The sequence below is a fragment of the Netta rufina genome, assembly GCF_964035555.1.
Source record: "Netta rufina genome assembly, chromosome: 12".
Lineage (NCBI taxonomy): Eukaryota > Metazoa > Chordata > Aves > Anseriformes > Anatidae > Netta > Netta rufina.
In genome coordinates, this window is record NC_140135.1 from 15,069,603 (window position 1) to 15,096,740 (window position 27,138).

General features: G+C 41.2%; 1 protein-coding gene across 3 annotated transcripts in view; it reads right to left on the reverse strand.

The window, feature by feature from the left end:
• Positions 1-1,209: 1,209 nt before the first annotated feature.
• Positions 1,210-27,138, reverse strand: part of FGF13 (fibroblast growth factor 13) — a gene marked incomplete at its 5' end in the record, with an annotated part of 231,016 nt that continues 205,087 nt past the window's right edge. For all 3 annotated transcript variants that reach the window (XM_084294044.1, XM_084294046.1, XM_084294045.1), the window contains 2 exons: positions 1,210-5,887; positions 7,154-7,352. In XM_084294044.1, coding sequence (XP_084150170.1) covers positions 5,751-5,887; positions 7,154-7,352 — 336 coding nt within the window. In that variant the 3' untranslated portion in view covers positions 1,210-5,750. The remainder of the gene's footprint in view (positions 5,888-7,153; positions 7,353-27,138) is intronic.

Below are 27,138 nucleotides of genomic sequence, written 5' to 3' on the forward strand. Positions count from 1 at the left end.
CAACCCTGTAGTCTGCACCAACTGACACCTCATCAAATTAACCATCTCTGTGTGCTACAGAGGTTGAGACAGGGGCACCTATTCCATTCAAAGGTGTGATGGTCCCTGGGGAGTGGACCAGTGGCCCTGTCTTCTGCAAGGGGACAAGCTCAGAAAAAGAGTGAGACATAAAGTGTGCAATGTTAAGCAACCCATGGAAGGCGAAGGCATTTATCCTACCCCTCCAGTTGCTGAGCTTAGGTGAGACATGCCAGATATATGATGTGGGGAAAAACATGTCCTATGGGTGCTTGAAAGTAATTTTGCATAGGTGGTATTTAAGACTCTTAACTTGCAGCTTGTTAATAACAGTCTTTGAAGGGAACCCTATAAACTGTCTTCCAGTTCTTGATGAGATGGAATAATTTATTACTTCAATTTCTCTGATTAATGTAAAATGTGTTTCAAATTTAGGTTTTACTTTAATATTTAAACTTCCCCATGAGAGGAGCTGCAGAAGGGCAGAGTGATTGAGTGCCCTCCCCTCCGAACTGCCGTGGCGCGTTCCCAAATCAGAGTGAGCTCTGCTAGAAAAGCTGATCTGCAATAAGAGCCATCGCTCACCAGCAAACCCAGGTTATTTCAGAACCCTGCCCTCTAAAAGGCAGGAACCTTGGTGCCAACCTGCCAGTAAGGGTCAGGTTACCACAGCTCTGTTCATTCATGCCAGTGAAAATTATTATTCTTTTCTTAATTTTAACCTGTGATCCAAGTTGGAAGTTCTCAAGAATGTCTTCCTCAAAAGAGCTGAAAAAAAGCCCAAAGCTTATGCTCTTCAGGGCCAATCACATTGCAGGGCTTTTTCTTAAGAAACAAATCTATTTTAAATAGGCTTTTTGCTATTCTTTTATATCATTGTTTTTCCAGAGCCAAAGTCAGAGAACAACATGGTGTTTTTTCTGGATCTTACACCATGTAGGAAATTGAACTCCGAGATTCAGTGTAGCTGTTCCTGAGCTGGTAAAACTTGTTACATTGCAGAGCAACTGAAGGATCCACCTGTTTTGTCTTGACCACTCAGCTTGCCCCTACCTGGATCAAGAAGACATAGGAGAAGTGCACTATTGGTACAGTGAAATGGAAGCTAAGCAATAATGTAATGTAGCAGTGCTGGGATGGAGAGCCCTTAAATAGCTGTGCTGATAAAAATCAGAGCCCAGACAAAAAGGAGACTGTTTTAGAGAGAATTATTTATTAGAAGATAGGAGGTTGTTACATATAGATTCTGTCCTGCAAAAGTGTCCTGGTCAAGGATATGTCAAGGAGACATTTAAACCTGTTAGAGCTGGCTCTGGTCTCCATTCAGAGATACTCAAGACACAGCAGAGCTCTGCCAGACCTGGCTGTCACACTGGTGCTCAGCTGGGGAGAGGCCTGGTGTATCATAGCATCCCTGAGCTCATTACACCGTCTTTATCCCACTGGAAAACCTGGCCTATGGGCTGGAAACCAGTGGTGGGGACACCAGACAGTGCTGCAGAAGGGGCACCATTCTTCCCTGGACTAACTTGGAGATAATTTCCCCAAGCAGAGAATTGTCTTCCGTCATGCCAGTGATGAACATGGCTGAGCAAGTGGCTACAGAGATAAAACCATGCTATGAGGTAGCATGAAGTACATTAAAACAACAACAACAACAAAATTAAAAAAAAAAAAAAAGCTCTCTTTGATACAGAGAAGAACTCTTGCCACCCTCCCTCACCCCCAAACCAGACAAAGCAGGCAATGTCCAAGCCCTATGCAGAGACATCAGAGAAAGCAGTTCTGATAGGCAGATGACAAAAAGGCAGCAATTGTGCCTTATAATAGTTATGCTCCTAGCAGTTTTCTTCCCAGTTTCATGGGTGACCCATTTCCTTTCGTGTTGGCAGGTAGTATTTGTCAGCCTTTTGTAAAGTCTGAGCACAGACCCAGTGGTGGCTCTAGGCCCTTTGCCTGGTGAAGTCCAGGAGAATCAGAAAGCCACTGTGCCAGTTTTACACCTTCTGAGCCAAATCAGGCCCATGGTATGCTGCACAGAGCGTGGGCAGCATTGGTGGAGAGGCAGGAACAAAAGAAATGGCAGATGAAAGGCATCAGCCATCATACTGGCAATAACAGAAGGGCCTGAGACCAAGCCTTCTGCAGACAGTTGGTGGTGGCTCACAGACAGTACAAGGCTTGGTTTCATACCTTCCCCTGGGCTTTGTCTTTATTCCAGGCATGTATCCCATTGCACTTGGATAGGTACATGTGGCAGAGCAAAGTGGGCTGACCAGTGGCTATAAGTTTTTTTTTCATAGGCAGCTATCCATACCGGTGTTTTCCCAACATCTTGCAGGCTCTTAAATGAGACTCTGACCCAAAAGTCCTCTGTCTAATGGTCTAATCTATGTGTGCTGAAGGAGAACGACAAATACTCTGGAGTCTGTCTCCTAAATCTGGTCCACTGTTGAAGCCACAATCCTGTCTGCCCATGGGGCTTTGCTGACTGGGCCAGAATATCACCTTCGCTATCTGCAAAGTGCAGATATTTTACTATATTTCTCCTTTTTAAATCCCAGTCTATGGCTCCAGAGACTACATGTAAAACTCTGGGCATAATCTCTCCCTTTTTCCATAGTGCACATTAGCTTCTGTGTGCTATCAGGACACTATCAAAGGTATTTGCTTTCAGTCACAATATTTTGAAGGAAAAACTATAGTTGTAACAGGTTTGTCAAAAATGTAACACGATTGACAGAAACAGTGGTTTATGGCTCATCTATCACCGTATCTCTCTTCTCATCTTTAACCCAAGAGTAGGATTTGCTAGTCTGATATATTAGAAACCCCTGAAACTAAGGTCTCGGCAGTGAATGCTCGCAGCTGATGCCAATGTCAATACAAAAGATGGGTCAGACTACAGACCTCAGAAGGGACAATGTGTGAGATGGGCATTTTTCTCTCACTGCAGATGACCTTCAAGGTTGGAGATACTGGGATAGGGATTAACAAGGCTGCAGCTATAAAGCAAAGCAGCAGATCTCCTGTTATCTTTAGGATAGTAAACATTTGGCATTGAACAATGTATCTAACTAGCTTTGGCACAAATATGCCTACTTTTAATCAGGTTTTATGTCCCTAAGGCACTCAGACTCCTTTTTTTGGAACATGCACCCCAATGAGTCTGATGTTATTAATTGGGAGGGTTAAGAAAAATGTTCCATGAGGACAAAGCACACTTAGTTGAAGAGAACAGATGCTCCAGACCCACTGACATCAAAACTCTTGGAGCAATCGCAGGCCATATCTTCAAATTTTAATAACTTTCATGGAACTGGTTGTGCTTCCCTACTTTTTTCATGCTTCAGCAAAGGGTGTGCTAAGGACCCTGAGGTCCTCCGAAGGCCACTATGATGGTGGTGTTTGGTGGGTGCTGGAACCACTGCTCCAATATAGGACCTTAGTAAGCTGAAGCTCCTTGCCTACTGTTTGCCACAAAACAACAAATTTTGGGGTTTGATGTGAAACATAATTTCTTTTTCTTCTCTCACAGCCCTGACATTCATAGAAAGCAATTGTTCTAGCTTGGTCTAATTTCAGTTTGGTCAAGAGAGGATGAGACTGACCACCAGAGAGTAGAATACCTGTTTTTAATGTCAGGCTAACAATTATAGGTAGCTTTTTGTCTCCGTTACCATTATTCCCTTCCAGAACTGCTTCTTCAGCCACTCATGATAAGAAACTGTTCCTCCTAGGCCTTATTGAAACACCTTGATGAGTGAAGTTCACCTGTCAGAGCTGTCTGAATGTTCTAGAAGAGTTCTCTTTGATGTTTTTGGAGAGGAAAGTTAGGAGAGAGGGACATTTTCTCTCCAGAATGTGCACAAAGGCAGGAGGTACAGTAGCCCATTTCCTCAAGTCAAGACAAAGCTGGCCCCTGAGGTGAACTTGCAGTGGTACTCTGCAAGCTCTGAGCATCCTCCAGGTGCCACACTGGCATGAGCAATGCTTGACTTACCAGATATCGCTGGGTCCCCCCTGTACCGAGGGCTCTGGAAAGGTGAGCTGCGAGGTAGTGCTATGCAGCTGCACTGGGGAAGCCTAGCAAGGAGAACAGACACAGAGAAGCTGGAGAAGCTCCAAGCAGAGGAGTGCAATTCACTGGGGCTCCAACAGCGCACAGCAGAGGGGCCCTTACCTAGACTTTGTGGCTCTTAATGGTCACTGTGTTTTGAGTATCTCAGCTGGGCACGTTCAGACCAGTTCTAACAATATCCAAAAAGAAGAATATGTCCTCAATTGTATAGTGAGTGGCATTACAAGGGGATAACCTGTTACATAGAAACATTTTGAACATTAATTACAATATCTTTTATAATTTTGTAATTTAACTGCCAACCTTTTTCCTTGAAATTAATCACTGATGTACATCATATAATCAAACAAGCTTTTTTAAAAAGTACATCTTAATATAAATAGTTTATTCAGTGCATGGTTGTGTATACAACAAATAATAAACAACTCTTTCGTACAAGGCAGAAAGCTGCCTGTACAGAACTATGTCAGTTTTGGAGCACAGAATCCAACGATGATTAATGCACAAAATCTTACACATCATGCAACTCTATGCCAATATTCCAACTTTCTCCCATGCAACAGACATGATGACCTAAATGGAAACCTAACTACATTTTTTAAACAATTGTTTCCAATAGCATGTATAAGTATATGTTGTTTAGGGGTAACCTGTCCTAACGCTTCCTCCTACACAATATTCACGTGCCCGTTACAGTGAAAGAAGGACTTTTACAAATAAGACGTTTCTTATAAAAAAATTAAGTCACCTTAATTCCACAGTTTCTGTCTTTAGAAAAGAAGCCACAACAATAGTTTAACATGACACACAAAATGGAATTAAGAGAAATCTACACTGGAGGATAATTTAATCCCTTTCTGTTAACTTTCACTTGGGATAACAAAACAACTCAAGTCCTACAGACTGGGGTTAGCACAAGAACTTTACCAGAAACTACAAATCTATAAAAATTTATATTTCATTGTGTTTAAAACCACAAGAACACTGTTTGCTTGAGCCTGAGACACCAACTCTCAGTTCCAACCCTGAATTTTTAATTTTTTTAAAGACACAGCTTTAAAGACCCATTGGAGTTCAGAAATCAAAAAGTTGCGCTATTCCAAATTAAATGATATATTTTTTATCAAGCCTTAGATATAAAACGGTAAGCCAAGGAAACAACAGTTTACATATTTGTTTTTTGTTTGCCCCTATAAAACATATAAGCATTAAAATTTCCTTTGAAGAGCAAAAGTGGTCTTTTTCTTAGTTGGAAAGCAAATTCTTATCAGCAGTGAATGTTGTGAAATGTTTTTGTTTCATATTCCACAAAGCATAGGAGAGAGAGAGAGAAGAGGGGGAAGAGGGGAAGAGAGAAAGGAGAGAGAGAGAGAGAAAGGACATTTCTTGGACATTTCTTCTTCAAGATTTATTCCACAGTTATGTTTGATGGCTATCCAAGTGCCTTGTGATATGCACAAGCATATTCTACATTATTGGGGTATATCCTTTGACAACCAGTAGATCTAATGGCTGATAAACGAGTGACCTATGCAAGTTCGGTGGCTTGTCCTGGGCAATTGAACGTTTGGATGAAAGACTGCTAGTAAGAATTCAACTGCATCCAGAGGTAAGGTTCTGTTTAGAGAGCACTTGGCTTGCCTTAACCTGGCTACGTTGACTCGTTTTGACTCATGGATTTACCCCCATTTAGCACTCCTGAAACACTTCTGCTCTTTGTTGGGGTCCCACTTCCAGATCTTGAGAACTCTGTGAGATCGTGGAGAGAAGGCTCTTTGTACATGGCCACTGCAAAGCAAAAGAGAGACAGCACATCAGCACACTTTACAGTCCCTTGGTACACTGTCCAGCTGTGAAAAGTCTGGATTTTTCGTTCAGCAATTAGCAATATAAGAAGTGACTTGAAGAAACACAGCAAGGAGACCACTTGGATTTCAAACACTGCCTTAGAAATTCTAAGCTCCTTTTCAAGGGGATGGCATTTTAGGGAGGAAAAACCATAATTCCCTCTCCCTCCCAGTTAAACCACCCACCTACACTCTGCACTTACAAAACTCTGCACTTGCAAAACCCTGCAAGATAGATGTGAACTGATATAAATCAGCATTTCCTTACTAATAGTGAAATAGCACTACCAAGAGCTGCTATTTGAAATGTTACTTGTATATAGTTCAGGCATGTGGGTGTGAAAGTAGATTTTCAGTCTTCTGTTTTCTTTGTGTTCACACACATAAGTGAGGATCAAACTCAACATCAGTTGCATAAAACCTGTTCCTAAATGTAGACTGCCAAGCTAGTCCAGCATTCACCCAGGACTACACACCTTTGAAATGTCCTCTCTGACTTCAAAATAATACTGCCTTGAAAAGTTACTTAACAGTACAACCCAGAACTAGAGAGCTTCATTCCTTCTGAAGGAGAAGCATATGGAAGCTAGTTCTTCTGGAGAAAAGGAAGCATCTTCATACATCAACTGAGATCTCTCTCTTTGCATTGACCAAAGATATAGCCAAGTGTGAGCACCACACTGATTCAGATGTTTCAGTTAACTGGGATGACTCCATGTCCTGGCTTTTAATACACAGCAGGATACATACGCCACATGCATTATTACCTTTAATGTCACATATTGATGCCACATTAATTACAGTTAAATAAGAACCACGCATTACAGATTTATCCCAAGCAAAAATAGACAAACATCCTGTAATATAAAGCAGATTGGCAATCTATACAGCAAGTCACTAAAGGCCTGTGAGCAGATGTTTGGGACTTTCCAGGTAAAGTCTTCATTACCTATAAGGGAGGCACTGGTCTTTGGGCACAAAGAAACTAATATATATATATTTGGTTAAATAACAGAAAGGCAGAGGTAATATAGAGAACCTTAAAAAAAAAAAAAAAGCCAACTCTAGCTCTGGTTACACAATGTTAGCAGAATGTTATCCTCTAGTTAGCTGTATCCTTCAAATACTTATGCACAGGAATTAAACATCTCTGACACAATATAAAGTCAGTTCAGAAAGATTTTTGGGAGCAAACCCAAACAATTACCTTTTAATGGTTTTGGAAGAAAATGTGCTGCAGGTTTATTTTTCTTCACGTGGTTTCCTTTCATTATTTCTCCTTCCTTGTTAAGACCCAAATACCAACCTCGTCCAGATTGTTGTTGTCTATAGATCATTGAAGAATATGTTACATAGTAGTTTTCAAATACTGATTCTTTGAACTTGCATTCAGGTGTAAAATGTTCCTGTAAGAAAATAAAAGATCAATATGTGCAATGCTGTATCTCCCATCAGTTAATGCAAAAGCATCCAATATTCATTGCTTTTCTGACAGTTAAAAGACCTACCTCTCACCATCTACTATCCAATTTGGAATGCTTGCCCTAAAAGTACTAACAAAAGAGTAACACAATTTGAAATCCATGAAATGACACTGTGAGCAGCTCGAAGTAGCATAATAAAATCTTTTTGAGCAATGAGTAAAAAGTCTAAGTGAAAAATTATTGATTGATGCAACTAATGGCTATCAGGCAGACACAGCCCTGATGTCAGCCCCACAGGACCAGCTGCGGTCCAGCCTTGCAGATGAGAAGTGAGGCCACGTAATGCCTTTGTGCATTAACTGCTGGCCTTAAATGTTTAGGAAAAAAGTGCAATAAAAATTCAAAGCTGTGATGCCGTGAGTAAATGGTCTTTTACTAGCCCAGCAATATTAAGTTAGCTTGTAACAGCTGCCTCTTTGCCTTAATCTATGCTCTTTCTCTGCCCAGTGTATCATCTGCTGAAAGCCCAGCTGTCAGAAACCCGCTGCAGACATCAGCTTCTGATCTGGGACTAGCAAGAGTTAACTGGTATTGCAGATGAAAGCATATAGGATCAAGCTTTAGTCTTCATGATGAATTACACTGCTGCTTTCAAGGAGATGGTATTGAGCTAATAGTTAAAATAAAGAGCAGCAAACCAGGAGAAAGCCTTGTTCTTCATGCCAGTGGTGTGACTGGCTTTCATTGTACAATGGTCTTAACTCAGCTGACATCTTTTGGCTCTGTTACCCAGGTTCAGAAAAGGATGCAGGCATGAAACATAAGTCTTGGATGGGTCCAAGACCAAAATGCCCGTCCTTATAGAACTATTCAGCTGTTTCCCGAGGTCTCTATGCAAGATTGTGCTTGCATAATGATTGTAATATTGAATTAAAAAAAAAAGAAAAAAAGGAAACTAAGTGTCTCAGGAGCTTAAGATATTCTTATTTAATTTCTGAATATTCCTATATGAGAATAAAGATGGTGTTTAAAAACTAAACAAAACAACACAACACAACAAATACTGTACATTTTCTGCACATCTTTTCCCATTTTGTCTTCTCATAGGAGAAAGAAAAAACCTCCCATCCTCTGATTGGCATTTGCTTCAACAAAGAATGTGAAGTAAGAAATTTTCTTCCTTTTTCCTTCAAAGTAATTGGCTGTTATTTAGTTAATTGACGACTGGTTTCAATCGCTGTCAAACAGAGACAGAAACTATATGTTTGCCACATTTCTAAATAAAAGCCTTCTCTCACTGTACCCTGCCCAGTGCTAGCCATGTTAACAAAGACTATTGCCAGTGTATCATCCAATTAGCAGCAAAATAGAAAACTACAGTGCTCCCGATGGATGATTATGGTTTATGTACAGTAATTTGGAGCTCTTTCAGTTACAAAAGGCCTGCTTGTGTGCAGTGACAGAGGGTCAGATTGCAAATAGAACCACGTTTACTCCAGCTCTCTTAGGAAGAAAATTAACCTCAGTATGAGCAGCAGGAGCCAAGAGTCCCTTGAAGCAGAGTGAAGAAACAGAAATAAAGACACTAAAAAACTCTTTCATCCCTGATTTTTCCCTTGGCTGCAAGGCTTGCGATAACATGCCATGGTGGAACTCACTGCGAATGAGCTTGCAGCAGTGCCCGCGTACAGCCAGACACTGCCTGCTGGTGCCCACCAACCTGAGAGTCAGGCCCTGCAAGCATCATGGACAGCCATCCTCTCCCTGCTTCAACCCACGATTCAGTGTCATGACCACAGTGGTTATTTGTCATGAGAAACAGTGGGGCACAGAAATAAAGACGCTTCTCAATAACTTGTTCAGCGACTGAGTCACATTCCCTCTGTTTTTTCAGCATTGCAGCACATCACCTTCATTCATCTGACTGACTGGGCATAAGATCATGGGCTTTCATCTTGACTGCTATCTCCTTAATTTTTAGCCTATAGCTGTAGCTTCAAGAAGGTGCTGCACGGTGGGAAAGGCTTCCTCTGTGCCAAATAAATGGTGATCCCAAATGAGCTGTTTACAGAAGCTGAAGTGCTTTGCTTGCACCTGAATACTAAGCAGCTGCATACCTTTTGAAGGTGCTTGCTCCTACCCATCATCTGCCTTTAGTTTATACAACGTGTCTTTACCACTCATTAAAAAAAAAAAAAAAAAAAAAAAAAAAGAGTGGGGAAGGGGAACTGCAGACAGAAGCTTTTATTAAGGAATGATAGCAGATATGCTCCTAATTTGAGGGTATTACAATTAAAGAATTAAAGCATATTGTTCTGAGGTTGCAAACCTGATTGGGTATGGACCAGGCTTCTATTCCCACACTGGTTTAAAATACAGTGCAGAGCAGCAAGTACAAAATGGCCATTATGTTGTCTTTGCTGGCAAATTCTTTGATAGTGCACTGAGAAAGCACGAAGTGAAGTTGGGAAATCTTAAAGAGAGCTTTAATTCTCGAGAGAATAAAAACTGATGTTTTCCAACTTATATAATGAATGCTACGCAAAATTGTAAATATAAATAATGGTTGAATTCTAAGGCCACAAGCAGGTATCAGCAGATGTAAGTGCACAGCAATAATAATATCATCCCTGGTTTTTCCTGTCTTCCAGTTGTCATGAAGGGAAGTCCATCTTTGCAATGAAAAATAATTTGAATGAGGTGTCAAATGTTATGAATACATAGTTATACAAAACAGACGAGAAAGTAAGCATTTGTGTGAAATAGTATTTCAGTCGCAGCTTACTTCAGCAGACAGGGATGATGGCACCTGCATGACAGTAAATTGCACTCACCCAAGCCCCTCGCACATTCACCCTTAACAACGAATGAATGAATAAATGAATAAATGAAAGTTAAAGAAAGTGCTGGATTCACTGTAGTCATGACTCAGCCATGCTTAAGTAAGCAGGAGGATGAAATGTCAGAAGCTGCTTCTTGGTTTTGAGCTGATCAGCTGAACAACTGAAATGTTTCTGCATGAGTAGATCTGCAGCTGCATTAGATATATGAAAATAATTAAAAAGGGGAATAATTTGGTGTATGATAATATAGTAAAAAAGGCATTGTAGCATATATTTAGAGTGACTGTATTTCCAGGCAGCTGACGAGATTATATCCAAAATAATCCTGTCTCTTCCTTACAAATACTGAGGTATAGGCCTACCGATGCCGAAAGCTAAACTACCGTAAAAGCAAACCTGGCATTCTTCCTGCTCTAATTGTGCAAAAGCCATGCTTCAAGCCAAACACCATCCAGATTATCAGCCATCACACCCATCTACACTAGGACTGAATATTAGTTATTATGGCCCCCATATGATTGTAATGCAGGAATTCAGACTCCCCATAGACAGAAAATGGGGAATCTGCTTTAAAGAAAGGTATACAGTGTCTACAAAACTCTGTCATATTATAGAAACCTCTCATCAGGATGGCTGCAGACACAGTGTACAAAAGGAGGACAAAGATGCTTACTCTCTGCTATTTATTACATACCATATTTACATCATGGATAACCTTGGCAGGGGACATGACCAAATACTTTACAGAGCAGTAAGTTTAAGTCTTTAGGTCAATACTGTTTGTTAAATTTCTGTATATCACTACAAGCTGAATGTTTTGCAGCTTCCAACAGCAGTTGACCAGAACAATCAGAAATATTTACTAAGATAGATTTAGTGTTAGAGGCATGAAAAAAAAAAACACCACAAAACCAAAAACAATCAAAAACCACACACACAAAAAGCTCCAACAAAATGAACAAAGAAGCAACAAAAGAGAAATTAACTTTGAAAACAATTTGGAAGAAGTATTGGGTACATGGGAAACCTGGAAAATGTTCTTACAAATTGAGCATACATTCTTTGTAATCAATGATTTTGCTTATTGTGTTTATTGTTTATTTCCTCTACCTAGTGATTTTTTTTTTTCTTCTTTCTTTTTTCCCCCCTCCATATCTTGATTTCTTTCAGGACTATAATGTAGCCCAAGATTCCATTCTATAATCATGAATTTTTGAAGGAGCCTCTTTAAGGCTCCAGAGTAGTGATTTTCTGCACCAGTGAGCCTGCCTTTTTATATTAACAGAGATTGATTTTCTCCATCTTGGCATATGAAGTTCCAGGGTGTATCCTTTGGATCATCACCCTGTATTGTGCAGTGATATCAACTGTACAAGATGAGATCACTTCAACTTTTAGATTATCAGAAATAACAGCTTTTAGGCCACCAATGTGAGAAATACCAGTTTCTTTTCTGAAGATACTGGTAAATCTTCAAAATCCATTTGCCTCCAAAATCCATTGGCAATAGTGACTGAAACTTATAACTAGCTTGAAATAATTTATTCTGGATCAGATAATACAGTTCCCACAGATAGAATACAATGCCACAACACTATCTATTTTGCTTAAATTTACCTATTTACCTGTTGTGAGGAATCCCTGTGCTTTGGGTGGGAGCAACTCACAATATATAAATATGTACTGGTCCTCCAGAACTATGATTAGAAAGTCTGTCTAACAATGCAGTTGTAATTTGTGGAAGAGTATAATTCCCCTTGAGTTCTCTGCAAGCTGAAGGCATGTGTACTGGCATTGTGACCATCCAGGAAAGAAAGTTAAATTCAAAATTATGTAGAAAGGGTATAGTAAATTCTTTCATTAGGAAACCTACTTGCTGGCAAGAGAGAGAGGAAGGCACAATTTTTCTAGGAGGTCATCCCAACCAAGTTCATAGCATGGAATTGTCTGGGATATGATCTTGAGGTCTCTTCCAACCTACATAATTCTGTGATTCTGTGTGATTGCAATAAGCAGAAATTTATGAAGTGAAGCACAAATACTCAGTGGTGTGTAAATTTACTTAGGACAAAGCTTCCAGAAAGAGTAAAACGGAGCCCAAGGAATCAGCAGGATATCTAGCATCTCCAGAGTGGGATTTCAGGTTGTCACTAGGTATTCTCTGAATCTATGAGAAAAGCTTTGCAAAGATCCTGTAATTATTCCCTTGACACTGTTCCTTTGCACAGAAAATCAAATGCACAAACTTAGTGAAAAATGTACACAGTGAACTGAAGTAAAAAACATAGTAATCACAAACACAGAGATTTGCAGGTTTGAGTTTTGTTCATTACTTTTCTACTAGTCTCATCAGTGATTCAGTTGTGAAAATTTGTCCAGGTCATTGTTGCCCAGATTTTTAAGTGGCATTTAGGCACGTCAATAAATACCTATTTAAAGTTTGGTGCATCATCACTCAGCAGGCTCTGCCCATGCAAGGAATGTACTGCCTGATAACCCCAGGGAAAAGCCTCAATGACTGTAAAGAGTGCTGAAATTTAATTGAGACAGGAACGATGCATGATCATGGCACGGTTCCCCTGCCTTTTGGTGATGCTCCACTTCCACAGCTGTGTTGATTAACCAAAGCACTCCTTAACTGGGGCAAGAGAACTAATGAGTGATACATACAGAAAGATGACACTCTTCTGAATACTGCAGAGGAAATGAATCTCATTAAAGGAAGTCTACAGTGTCATTTAAATGTTCTGCAAGATGCCCAGGAGAATGTCTCACAGATGTCAAGCACAGGTCCCATTCCTAATCCAGTTCACAAAGTTATAAGACAATGTACATGGTACGAATAACAGAGAAGTTTTACTTTGCCCCTGTATGCTTTTCTGCATCAGTGCTGAGCTGTGCTGAATGTGTGTACCCCTAATGATCCTTGATGTGTGGTACAGGGAAACTTCTGCAATTTCCCGAATGCTCTATAAATATTTTAAAATCTTCTAATGCTTACATCTACTTTTTTTTTTTTTTTTTTTTTTTTTTTACTTTCTTTGGCTTTAGGGCACCAGACTTTTCAGTCCTAGTTGTAAAAGTTTGTCATATTTAGTTTTGATTGCTTCACACACACAAAAGCCCTATTACTGCTTCAAAACCTATTTTAAAAAGTCTCTATATAAATTTGCATTTAAACCTTTAAACCTCTTCAGAAAGAGAACTCCATTGGCATAAGCATGGGTTGGGGTTTAAAAAGAATAGTATCTTTATATACTAGAATAACTTTCTCAATGTATAGCCAAAGGCCGTATTGCATGATAAAGCCCAATGTTTTGCACGAGACTGCCCTTCCATGCTTGGCCAAGGACTGGTGACCACCATTATATCTTCTGGGTGAGGTAATCCCCAGTTACTAAAAAATGTAGTATCCTGCATTTTTTTCCCTGTACATTCACACTCTGATCTCATATTCTTCTCTAGGTATGTGCCACTGATCACCTCTGGACTGCAAGCATGCTGGACCTTGAATCCAATCTGCTGCAGCTTCTCATGATTCCCCTCCCAAGTGACTGAGTCAATCAGATGAACTAAAGTTTCCCAGCTGACCAAAGCACCACGAGCTACCCTCTGAGCATGTCAGCTGAAGAGCAAGAGCTGCACCAGTGTTACTGAAAATAGGGATGCTGGAAAAGACGTGCTCCCTGAAAACATGGTGGAAAAGATACTGCATGCTCAACCTGGACAAAAAATCAAGGTATCTTACATCATCAAAGACTGCTGAAGCAAGTGACTATACATAGTGCACAGGTAGCTGTATATAATGTATGGAGACACACAGCCCACTGAGGCTGGCGGTTCATTGCAGCAGACTTGAGATGGTGCCAATGGGTGAATCCTGCTCACATTCAAAGCCGGAGCAGAACTCCCTTTCCCTCTCAATAGGCTCAAGATTTTCCCCAGAGTACCTAGTCCTTCTCATCATTCTACTAAGCTCATTATCTTCATTTCCTGCAATAGCGGCTTCCACAGGTGAAGTCAGCAGCACAGAAAATGTATTAAAAACGTGTCTATTGTTGTTTTTTTATCATAAGCAAACTTTTTTTTTTAAATAGCTTTCTTCTCTCAGCTTTTAATTTTGGAAAACAGCACATAAAAGTACTCAGTGTGCCTCTTCTGTGCCGTTCATTACCTCACATTTCTCTATCATGTCTCTGCTTATTCATCTCTTGTCTTAACTAAGCGGACCTAATCTTTTTAAATCTCTCCTCATATGAAAGGTTCTCTGTGCCTCTAATCATTTTCATTACCCTTCACTGAATCCTTTCAATTTTTTTTTTTCCAGGACTGAAACACAACATTTAAAAAGAGGCTGTACCACTGAGTTGTATAACAGAGGTAAGATATTTTCAGTCAGTTGTCTTATGACAAAGTAAAATGGTCTTTGCTGTTCAGCCTCACCATTGTGCATTTGTACAGAAGTTCTCTATCTTTTAAGTTGTGTCTCTGATAAACACAGTTCAATTTTATGGTATTTCTGACATTTTGATCCACCAGTGTACCCGAGTTTAAAAATTAAAGGAATAGCGATGGAAGCAAAAGGCAGATAGGACAGCTTTTTTTTCTTTTTTTTTTTTTTAGCCAGAAATAGAGCTGAAAGCCCCAAAGATGCTAAGCAACCTATTCTGTAGCACAGACATTATTATTACACAGATAACCTGCCAGCCATTGCAATCAGATTTCTAGCAGTTATAATTGACATCAAATTCTGGTATTGTCAAATCTCTCTGACACAGCTGTTGTGCAGAATGTCCTCAGCTTAAGTGTGTCATGCACTACTTTAAAAAAAAAAGAAGTCCAAGTTTAAAAATGCCTTTTAAAGTACTGGGACCATCTTCTGCTTCCAGTTAAAGACAGCCCTGCATCCCACTTGTTTTAATGGCCAAGCCCTGAGCCTGCTGCCATTTGTCAAAGTTGGCCAGTGACCTGAACTGCAGAAGGTGAGCACTCAGCGAAGGCTGAGCCTCAGGAGACACCACAACTGCCTTGTTTTGAGTCAGCTGCTTGTGTTTTGTTCTTCTGAGCTGCTAATTGCCTGCCTGTTCTCCCTTTGGGTTTGCATATCACTTCCTCATGAGGACACGGGGCCAGAGAAACCATACAAGGGTACTGTCTTCCACACAGCAGCAACAAGCTGCAGCGAGATGCAGCAAGGAAGAGCCTCTCCATCAGGCCGATGACATAGCATGAGGAGACATCGCTCTGTCACAGCCCAGCCATCTGCAAGTTGGCAAGAGCAGCTGAGAAAGAAAATGTGTTCCTGTCCCAGTAGTCCTTTTACCAAATTACTCTCGTATTCATCTACATGATCACTGCCACTGGGGGAATCCTGTACTGCTGCTGCTGGGCCTGCAGAGAACAGGGCAGCAGCCAAGGGTTAATTTGCTCCTAGAACAAGGTGACTTGGCTAGCATTTGTTAAAATACCACCTGGGAGCATGGGGCAGGAAGGGCAGCATGACCTTTCTGCTGCCATATTGACTGCCTGAGCCATACCATCCCAAAACACTGGTTTCAGTTACACAGGCTGTGAGGGGCTGCAGGGTACAAGTAACCTGGGGTGAGGCTCAGCAGGCAGCAGCAGCCACACTGGGGTACCTGTGACTTCAGCAGGATGGAAGGTCAGCAAAGCTGGAGCACTGCACCACCAAACACTCCCTTGGCACTCACATCCTTGATGGGCCCTTTGGAATTAGCAACCTAATTAGAAGAGTGTGGGATTTACTGCTCTAGTCTAGATACAAAACATCAACGGCCCTGGGGTAAGGAGATGGAAGAGATCTCCTTCAGACCGTCACTCATGAATGCATGCAGATTTATCTGAAAGTGCTGAAGAAACAATAATCTAATCAGTGTTTGCAGCAGGCTCTAAATCTGTTTGTTTAATTACAAGCTGGGACATGACCCTTTTAGCAGTGGATGCTCCTTGAATTCTGTGGGAAAAGGGAAAGAAATGAAAGGTTTCCCTTTTCAGGGAGCAGGGTAGCTGAGCAAACAACAGTCAGAAAAAGTGCTAATGTCCTTCCCCCAGGAATAGGTGACAACGGGGAATGTTGTTTTTGTGGTAACCTGCAACCTGTCTGAAAGCCTGTCTGCACAGCCACTGGGACATACACTGGGCAAATCAGTGTGGAAGTGATCTCCTCATCCTCTGCTGCTCTTGTAAGGAATGATCCTGGGCTTCTGATGGCAAGCTTATGGAGGCAGAGCTCTTCCCTCCACAGACTGGGCAGGCAGTGCTGCCAAACTCAGGCTCTGCTCAGCCAGGACCTCTCCATGCCACCACCCACCACCTTTGCTGACAGTGAAGAAAGATGGGACCTGCCCCTGAGGAAGCGCTTGGAGGCAGATGCTGCTGAGTGAGCTCTTTTTCTGCACACCAGAAATTGCCTCTGCTCACTGACTGCGAGAAGCTGCAAGCAGAAGATAAATAACAGCAAGAGCTGCAGGAGAAGAAATAATGCCACATTACATCAAACAGGTCCCTGCTTTGCTGTCAGCTCAGAGTCTGTTCTGCACAAAAGGACAGGCTTGCCATTTGGCCTGTATATTTTATTAATGTGGCTGCATATTTATTGCACCATGGGTTAGCCGATCCTTTGGTGGTCAATACCACCCTTTTAGGCTGTAGTTCTCAGCAAAGGCATTTATCCTGGCTGCTGCTTTTCCCCACGTGCAGTCAGCAATGCTCTCAGGTGGCTGCCTGCAAGTGCTTTGCCCGCAGCAACATTGCCAAAGTTTGGGAACCCAGTGTAAATCTCTGCAAAATACTGAATGCAGTGGAGTCTTTAGACTGGCATTATATGGTGGAAATAGTATTAATATCAATCCAATAGGCCTATTATTTACATTTTTATTCTGCAAGGCATGACACTGCAGGCTTCATTTTAAACACAAATAATGTCAGTGCAGGGAAATAAGCAGGTCATTACACTGAACAAAATCAGAGATTCTTTCAGGACCTGATCCTAATCATAATATGACCAAGGGGAAGACTACCTATGACTTTACTGTATTAGCTTTCTAATGTTCATGTTCTCTGCTAATAAACATACACGTCTTAATTTAAGAACTCAAGGTTATTTGATATTTTCACTCTTAATCCAGCTAACTTGCTTACATTAGGTACAAATGATAAAGACTAAGCTTGAATACTGGGAATGTCACAGGTTCAAGGAGCTGGTTAGCTCTGCCTGGACCAAAGCAGCATCTCTGTATGACCAAATGGTAATGTGACCTTTTCAAATGAGCTTGATTTGCTGCAATCCATTTATTCATGAATGCCATGGATGGATATTTTTCAAACCTCAGTAGTTTGACAGTGCCAGGGCATTACTGGCAGCCAAACCCTGCTTCTTGATATAGAGCAGCAATGCTCTTTGGAATTCCTCCGCCCTCTTGGCTCCCTAAATTATGCTATTGAACATATGCTGCTAAGAGGATCTCAGAGGGATGTTCGTATTAGACGGCAGGCTAATTGTGGGATTTGAGAGATTTCAGATGGCAAAAACTTTAAAAAGGAAGATTATCAAGGATTATACAAGAGAGATGAGATGTAAGACTGACCCTTTATCCAAGAGTTGATGCTGACTGAGAGAAAACATTTGTTTCAGCAGGTGAAGACCCCACCTAAGAAGGGACATTTATGCAGAGAAAGAGGAGACTGGATTTCTCGCAGTAAATGACATATATGCCCTCCTTATAAGCAATACTTGGTGGCTCAGATTAATGGAAATTCTTATTCAGAGGAGTTTTCCAACACCCTACACATGAAAAACTGCAAGAGAGCATAGCCCAATCTCCTCTGCAGCAGGCACAGGTAACAGAAGCACACGCATCTGTCTGTAATTTGGGTAAAGCATGTATTAGCATTTAAAACACTGCATTGCTCTAACAAGCAAGCTGGCACCACATAGCTTAGGAAATGGGAGGCTTCGTGCTACAGTCAGTGCTCAAAGTGCAATGTGCTCTCAGCAAAGGCTGACTGCATCCCTAGGGTGGCTCAGACAGTCCAGGAGGGCAGAAAATGCAGCTACTTTCATCTTCACCAGGCCCTCGGAAAGCAGCCCAGGCAGAGCACTGGGGAAACCTCTCTGCAAACATCAGACAGGCCTAGGACAAAATAAAGTTTCTTCTCTTTTAAATTAAGTAAACAAATAAGTTAGTTGTTAGCCCTAAAAAGGGGAGCCCAGCAAGCTATACAATGTAGATAGAAACACTTCTAATACCTCACTGCATGATACAGCAACAACTCCAACCACTCCCTCAGACAACTGTCCTCAATGAAGTGAAGAATAGATTTTTTTTTTCAGTAATTTATAGGACACTTTCTCTAAAACAAATGCACAGTCTAATAGGAACTCCTGTCCTTCCAAGAGACAGCCTGAGACAGAGAAGAGATAGGCTTATAGAGCTCCGCTTTCTCTCTCTCCCGAGTGGAGATACGGACTTTGCAAGGGTCTGTTATTTGCTTATGTCTCACTCCCTGCTGCCCCTGGGCTGTGTAACTGATTACTGGAGCCAGACTTTTGGGAGACATGCTGCTGCTGTTGTCTAAGTAGCAGAAGAGACGTGAGTCCCTGGTAAAGCACTTACAAGGCTGATTTAAACTTGGAAGGCACCCAGATGTCTCATGGAGGGGTGCAATTTAAAACCCTACCCAAAGATAGCCTTGACTACAATCACGAATTTCTGGGAAATCAGCACGGAACAGTTGCCTCATGAGCCAGGCCCTGCAGACCTATGTATTACAGCATTTCAAAAGGAGAGCTGGTGCCATTCTGAGTTATCTCACTGAGAAAAAAAGATTCAGCAAAACAATTAGTGCAAACTGTGACTAAATGAGCACTCCCTAGCTTACAGAGCTGTTGCATGTTTACAGAGCTGCACCAGCAAGTCTCTCAGACTTTCCAAGAATTCAAGTCCAGGAACATTTAACATCTCAGTCCCAATTTCTTCCAACAGTGTTACCTATTGAACAGAAAGGGAGCTCTCTGAGAAGACATGGAAGGGCTGTAGTGCAGAGAAACCTTCATTCCTCAAATCATAAAAAAGTGAATAACATGAGTACCTTGATGTTAAAAACAAACTTTGTAGCTCTGCTACAGAAAGTCCTTTTAAGCACAGTAAAAACAAAGAACTTCTGGTTCTGAATTAGCAGATATTGTGCTTGCATTACAGCAAGGAGGAATCTGAAATTCAAGTCCAAGGCCTCTTCTGAAAACTACTACCATTTTCTCTTGAGAATCTAAACTGTCTTGGATCAGTTCTGCTTCTAAAATCTGGTTATCTATTTCCAAGTCAGCAAATAAAAGCTGGTTGCAGCCAGCCGAAGAGCAGAGAGCAAAACCACCCTGCAATTGAAAACATAAAGGTGAGCTTGTCCATCAGAAAAGGTGTCTTCCAATTTACCCACCGGGTGATCTTCCATTTCACTGTCTAGTGCTACCCTTTGCTACTATAACCTAACAAGCAGCAGAAAAAAAAAAAAAAGGCTGAGGGAAGAAAGTACAACAGGGCAAGGATTCAGGAGAAAGGCCAGTAAATTTGATCAGCTGCCTTCTGAAGTCTGCACAGGGAGTATGTGCTGGCAAGTTGAGAAAAGCAGTTTTCCTGCAGGCAAACAAGACTCTGTGGACATCCTTGGACTTTGAGGATTTTGTGGCTAAACCCATGATGAACAAATGGGGTAATTAATTTCCACTTAAATTCTACCACTGAAATAAAATAAAACTATCACTGAAATAAATGGGTTCATCTATCTGAATATCCCTGAGGATCTGAGTCTGAATCTGGACCTGCATGCATGAGCCCAGGCTCTGATTCAGCTGTTCTACCTCAAGGCACATAAAAGCAACACCAAAGTTAAGAGCTGGGTCCGCCTGGGATTTTCTTGCCCTCAATGAACACGATTGGGATAAATTAACCCTGTAGGGGATAATGAAGCATGGATCTGCTATGTTTAACTCCCGCACCACAGATTCTGCTGTTAAAGGGTATTCTAAGTGAACTTAAATACAGAGTATTGAGTAGACGAGGATTTCAGTCTGCTGTCTTCCAAGCCAGGCTAAGTCTGCCTGAGATCAGCCCTTGTATCAGCAGCATGACTACTGAAACAGAAAGAAATTACTTTGGGTACATCCAAGATACAGTTTTCACTTTGCAATATTTGCAGGGATTTCTTTCCCCTTTGCTGGAATAGCCCCCAAACCTTCCAGTATTATATTGGCAAAGCTCCCAATGAAATGAATCATGACTTTGCCTGAGTTAGTGCTCCAGGACTGAGCTTTGAATTATTAAAAGAGAATGATTTGTAAGAAATTATGTCAATTTTCAAAACAGCCCAGCAAATGTAGACAAAACCCGTTCTTTGAAACTAGTGGAAAGTATGTGGTTGAACTCCCAGTCTGCTTTGAAATCTCAGCACTAGCTTTTTAGTGAGAGGCAGTGCCTTTTAAATCTCATATTTTAATCATCATACTTCTGTACAATGCAGAACTCTTGCCTTGCTGCTTTGGTTCAAATACAACCTTCCCCATTATGAGCTTCACAGTGTAAGTGAGCCCCATGTATCACAAGCTGATGCTCTCCTGGCAGGGAAGCTGCAGGCTTGCTCCTTTCCTTCCACTTGTAAAATAATCTGCTGTCAGAACAGGTATGTGCAACCTCCCAGAGTGACCTGGTGATACCCCTCCTTGTTCCTACATGGCACCTTGAGGGGAGTCAGATTGCACACCAAATATTGCTTTAGGCATTGCATTTGCATTTGTAACATTAGCCCCAGATACAGCGGCATTTCTTGCTCATTGGGTAATGAACTCTTCCCCAGGTTTGGGGTTTCATCTGTGTCACCTGCACAGCCATGCAAGCTGGTGTTGCAGTGACCTGCTCCTCATGCTTACTGAATTCAGCAACACTGTGCACGCACACACACAAAAATCTTGTCAGTGATTCCTAGACTTTTGTCATTTTAATAACATTTTAATTATTTAAAAATAATATTTTTATAATTATTCATATCTGTCTTTGCATAGGATGTCTGAGTGCGGATTAATTGAGTTCACAGTTTAATGATTTTCTTTCTGTAAGAGGTAATATTTTGGCTGCTGGCCTCTCTTCTTTTTAAGCTCAGTCTGATGAAATTCAGCTCTTTGCTTTACTGTATCTGATCACTGGATGTTTGTTGTTGAAAGGCAGCTTCTGTCAGAGCTGAAAACACAACCACACAACGACAGAATACAAACTGTAAAATGATGTGGAAGAAAAAGATTAATTTCTTCCCCTAGACATTGCAAAGCCATTATCTGTTTTTGAATGACATTTCCAATTCTACACTGGGAACTGCTAAAGCATTTACATAAGAATGCAAAAATGCACACATTATCACTGCAGGAAGCACTTAAAATTTAAGATAATTATATAGTATGGAAACGATTTCAAAGGACTCAAACAAAATAACAACTAATTCTAGAGAGTCACCCTTTAAGATGATTATTACTCTGCACTACTGCTGATCTCTCACTAAAAAAAATCCTTCTCTTTACAATTATATGCACATTATAAATTCCTACTTTGTTCCTCCACCATCAAGCTCCTACAGCTGCTGCTGAAAAATTTGCATTCTCTGAGAGCTTAACCAGATAGCTGAAATAGTCCCACTGTGAACAGAGGTACAACACAATGTTGTCATGCTCAGGAGCAAGCCTCCTCCACCCTTGTCTTATGCCAGGCCCTCTGGGTTTAAAGCCACTTGGGTTGAATCTGGGGCAGGAGCCTCAGGCAGGGGCATGGGCCATGGGGACACCAGCATGTCCTGAGTTGGAAAAGGGAGTTTGTGCCAACCCCACATTCTTGCAGATGCCAGCAGAGAGTTTGCAACAGGGATGTGTGGAGGATACCTCTGAGGGTATTTCTCTGCTGTATGATGAATGGCAGAATAAGGCATCCTATGCTGCAGTCTGCAGCAGAGGTTGTACATACAATCTCTAGCCCTGTGTTTCAGAGGAGAAGCCCTCTCTGCCATTCATCAGTGCTGCTGGGCATGCAGGGAGGGGAGCAGCCAGGAAACAGGGTGCTTACTCTTGCCTGCGCAAACCAATAGAAAGCAATAAAGATTTATTTGGTCAGCGGATTTCCAGACAGAAAATCACATCTGAGGAAACCTGCACTGAGTTCCAGGGAGAAGTACATTCACATAGAGGAAAACTTGCCTCACCAGCCTCTTTTCATCCTCAATTCTGACTCTCTCAAAGTCCATTTTCCATTCACTGTCGTTCTTGTTCCTGTTCCCTGCCCCACTGCTGCATTTCCTCTCTCTTTTCTTCTCCCACAGTGCCCCAGGGAAAAAAAAAGAGAGAGAGAGATTGAGATAGAGGGAGAAAAGAAAAAATCTGCCTACTTCTTTTGCTGAAGGCAAACTCAACTGTGGAAAACCTTATCTGCCAAACTCTAATATATTTTTATCGGACATCTGCAAGGAGAGATTTAAAGGAATTCATGCCAAAGTCAAACAGTCAAACACTTGCTTCCCTATTCCTCCATCCAGCAAGGTCAAAAGTCCATACTGAATTTAAAGCAGGTGAAAATCCCTTGTCTCAGATACTATAGAGACATAAGGGACTTCCATCCCAAGACTCAATTCAGAAGTGTTTTCCAAGTCTAATTATTGGAAATAATTGCACTGACAGAGATGAAGCTTCCCTACAAACGTCAGCCAGAAAGGGAAGACTGATAGGTTTTAAATCTAGTAGTTAAATTCTGACAAAGTGTGGAGCAGCTAAAAATAGTATCTGATGATGGGAAACATCATCCAACTTATTAATAGGTGGTGTTACCTGGGCTGCCACTGACATTTCACATTACTGCCTCAAATAAACCAAAGCATTGGAGGTCGGAACAAACCAGGAGTGTTTGCTTGGCAATGGGGTTCCTGTGGAAATTTAATTAGGTTTGGACTAGAAAACATTTCATATGGTGCTGGCACAGATTCCCATCTATTAAATAACACTTTGCATGAGCAGAATGTCACTAGCTTTTGCAAAATGCCTTAGAGATATAGATATATGTGAAGCTTTATCTGATAACTGCGAGCAGGTCAACTTAGGGCAATACACATTCACAACAGTTATTTAAATCAGCCAGAATTAGTTTTAATTTTTCATGGTCAGCTTGGCTAGCCTAGCTTTTGTACTCCTGAGACTATTTCCGGTAAAGGAAAAAAAATAAATAAAGAAGACTCATATGCTCCAAGCACAGGCAGGGGTGGATGAAATCTTGTTTCCCTAAACACAGGAGTTTTTATGGCCCCAACCCTTCCAAGCAGAAATTACTTTTCCTCCAGCTCGCCCCCATGGAACCAATCCTGGTGCTTGTTCCAAGATGGCTGAGAGTGGCCTGCTGTCCCTTCTCACTACACCTGGTTCTTCTGCTCTCATTTTGGTACAGAAACCATCACAAACAGCAGGCCCTGCCATGCCTGTACCCTGTGTGGCTCACTGCAGTGGGCAGCAGTGTGGGCTGGTACCAGGGCAGGCCTCGTTCCTGAAACACCTCACCCCACCAAGAGCACGATCATCCCTCACATGTTTCTCAGATGAGAGAAGGCAGGAGTTGGTTTATAAGCAAGCTTGCCAAACTTACTCTAAAATGAATTATAAAATTCTAGTTTAAACCAACCAGCTGCCTACCCAACATCCAGATTGTAAGGACCTGTCTAGACAGAGAGGTAATTATACAGAAAACAAGACACTCTGTCTTTGCAGCAGAGCCCATCTTTCATGCATTGTTGTCACTGAAACTGTACTGTCTTTGGAAAAGACAAAGAGGTGTGCCAAGTGATGGTCTAGATGTCATCTTCTGGTGTGGACACAACCTCACCTGACCTTTTGAATCAGACAGCACAGTTTGGGGTCAGGACACTGTAACTGCCTAATTCAAGCTTGCCACCTCCCAGTGTGGCCTTGGATAAATCTCTTCATAACAGCCTCATTTCTCATAGATGCACTTTGGGGAGCTACACATACTCAAATAAGCAAAGCATTATATCCAATTTCTTATTTTGTAAAACTGCAGTGACGACAGACAGGAGTAATTAATGTTTGCACTCCATTGTGAAAATGAAGACTACTAAATAATATCTGAGTATAATCACATGTACATAGTTGAAGTGTTCTTAAAGAAATGTTTTAAGAGATTCAACTTTCCTGCTCCCAGCAGCTGCAGCCAGTAGTGATACCAGCCAGGAATGGAAAGGGCTGAATTATTTCTGCAGACTGAAAAACAAATTGTTTTAAAAAATAATTCACATGACTTGTATCAGAAAAGCTTGTAATCTAAATATCAAATGATGTATAGCATTGGCCATCACTGTGAGTTTTAATATGATACCTCAAAAATACTATCATATATGGTTCAGTGATTTACTAATAAGCTTGTTTTACAACACAGGCAGAGATGCAATGCACAACCAGTTTAACCTCACTTCCCAGTTCTAATTCTCTCTTACCAAAAAAACCCTCAAACACTTGGAATCAATTATTTTTAAAGACCTATCACAGCATTAGAGATCAAGACAACAGAATTGGAGATTTCTAACAGAAAGAAAGTAAATTATTTTTTTCAGACTAGATGAACAACAGTAAGGAATCTTGTTAGAATGGGGAACATACTACATAAAACACTTAAAACCCAGCAGACAATTCTTTGAATTTTCATCATCTTTAATGTCTCACATGTAATGTAATGCTTAACAAAAAGACAGCTGAAGTACATTTTTGTTTTCAGCAGCAGTTTCAGCACTTAGGATAAACTTCTGGAAACACTGCAGTGGTTTTTGAAAGTGATTCTCTTGGTTGGAGGCTCAGATCCCTGCTTCCTATCTTGCTGTTGGAAATGGGACTTGTCTGACAGGAGCACCTCCCAGTGCTCTGATATTTCCTTATAAGCCTTTTCATGAAGGAGGAAATGGAAACCAAGTTCTTACATGTTTTGCCCAAGGCTAATGAGGAATTTATCTCCCACTGTGGATTAAAACCCAAGAATGCCTCTTACATACTACTGCATTTAGCACAGACTTTTCCTGTCTCCCCTGACTCCACCAAGCTCTCCTGCTCACTGAGACAAAGATCAGTTTGCAGTGTCTTGGCCTACTGTTTTTTAAATCCACACAAAGTCCTCGTGTTCTCATTACTATATCTTTCTACATTGTTAAATCTGCTAAATCTTTTGCATTTTTCTCTATGCTTTTCCACACTCACCCTTGGTAGGATGCACACAGTATTTAGCTAGGACTAGAGGAACAGCATCCCGTCTCCATTTCACCCAAGGGGTATGGACACATCTCCCTTTTACAAAGCCAAAGGCACAAGAGTAACTGAGGGTCCAAGCAACAGCCAAGGGCTGCAAGACTTCCCCTGGCAAATAGGAGACTCCCTCTGTATTTACACGTACATTGTACCTATGTTCACCTTTCCATCATACACTTACAGCTGAAACAGGTTCATTGTCCTCCAACTTCTTACAAAAGGTGCACAGGGCTATATGTAAACTGACACTTCTGCAACTTGATAATCATTTCCTGGAGTGAGAGTTTCTGTAACAAGATCCTGCTGGCCTCTGCCTGGAAGAGGGCAAGGTAATAGTGGGATACATTTTTACCTGATAAAGCTTGTTTCACCAGAGGCTGGTGGCACTGTACTAACCTCTCAGTGCTGGCAAACCATTGGCATGGGTGCCTGGTTGTCATCAAAAGAAAGCTGGCTACGCTAGCAGCAAGGTGCTACCATGGTGTTAAAAATTAATTAGGTACTGTGCCCTAGGAAGCTTCTCCATCCCTGGCCAAAAAGATTTCATGGTGGTCTGCTGGTGAGCACTATATACTAGTAAAACATGGTTAACATGCATCAGCAACTGCATGCTGCACCAATTACAGTACATAGCTACAAGTAAGTCAAGTAAGTTATTTGTGTAATTACAAGGAACTGATCCCTGGGGGTCATGCAAATAATTCAGTATACTTGCTAAAAATGAGCTTTCTGAGAACATTTACACTGGTATAATCTGACGGGATGCAGAGTTCTGGAAAATAAATGCCAAAGGGGATAAGAACACAGCTAAAGCTAATTTATTTTTTAAATCAAATGAATATTCACTGTCCCACCCCTCCCCCTGTATTTGCTCAGCTTTAATGAATAGATTCTTCTTCACTTTGGGCCTTTTCATTTTGGGGCATATATCCCAGGTTGGGGAATGTTATCCAAACCTCAGCAGAACTGCCACAGAGTGAAGAGTAGCACACACAAAAGTAGCTACACCAGTTCGCACACAGGAGACACTTTTGCCTATTACCTGAATGGACAGCCTTTTCAGGCAGCTTCTGAAAAAATAACCTCTGTTATTAATTTAATCACCTTGTGTCAAATGGTCGAGTGACAAGAGAGAAAATTTACCTCAGCAATAACTCAGCTCTAGAGGTATATACAGAAGAGAAGGAAATTGGGTTGTTGCAGATATAGCAATAACATCACGAAGCAAAATCCAATATTGGAAGAGATAAAAGTTTCCCATCCCAATATTCCTCAGTGACAAGTATGAAAGAGTATGCATAAGAACAAGGGAAAAAGATGAAAGATAGCACCAGAAAAAAAAAAAAAAAAAAAAAAAAAAACAACAACAACAACAAAAAAAAGCCTTTGTAAAGTGAGCTAACAGGTAATTAATCCCTCAAAAGCAAGAAGATCAGAGTATTTGGGAAACTGGCACAGGTACCGATCTCAGTAACATATGCTTTGGGTTCTCCCCGTTTCGTTTTGCTAAATGTTCTGCAAAGGTGATTCAGAGAACCCAGCCAAAGGGCTGCCTCCTCCCACCAGCTGAGCTCCCCCTGTT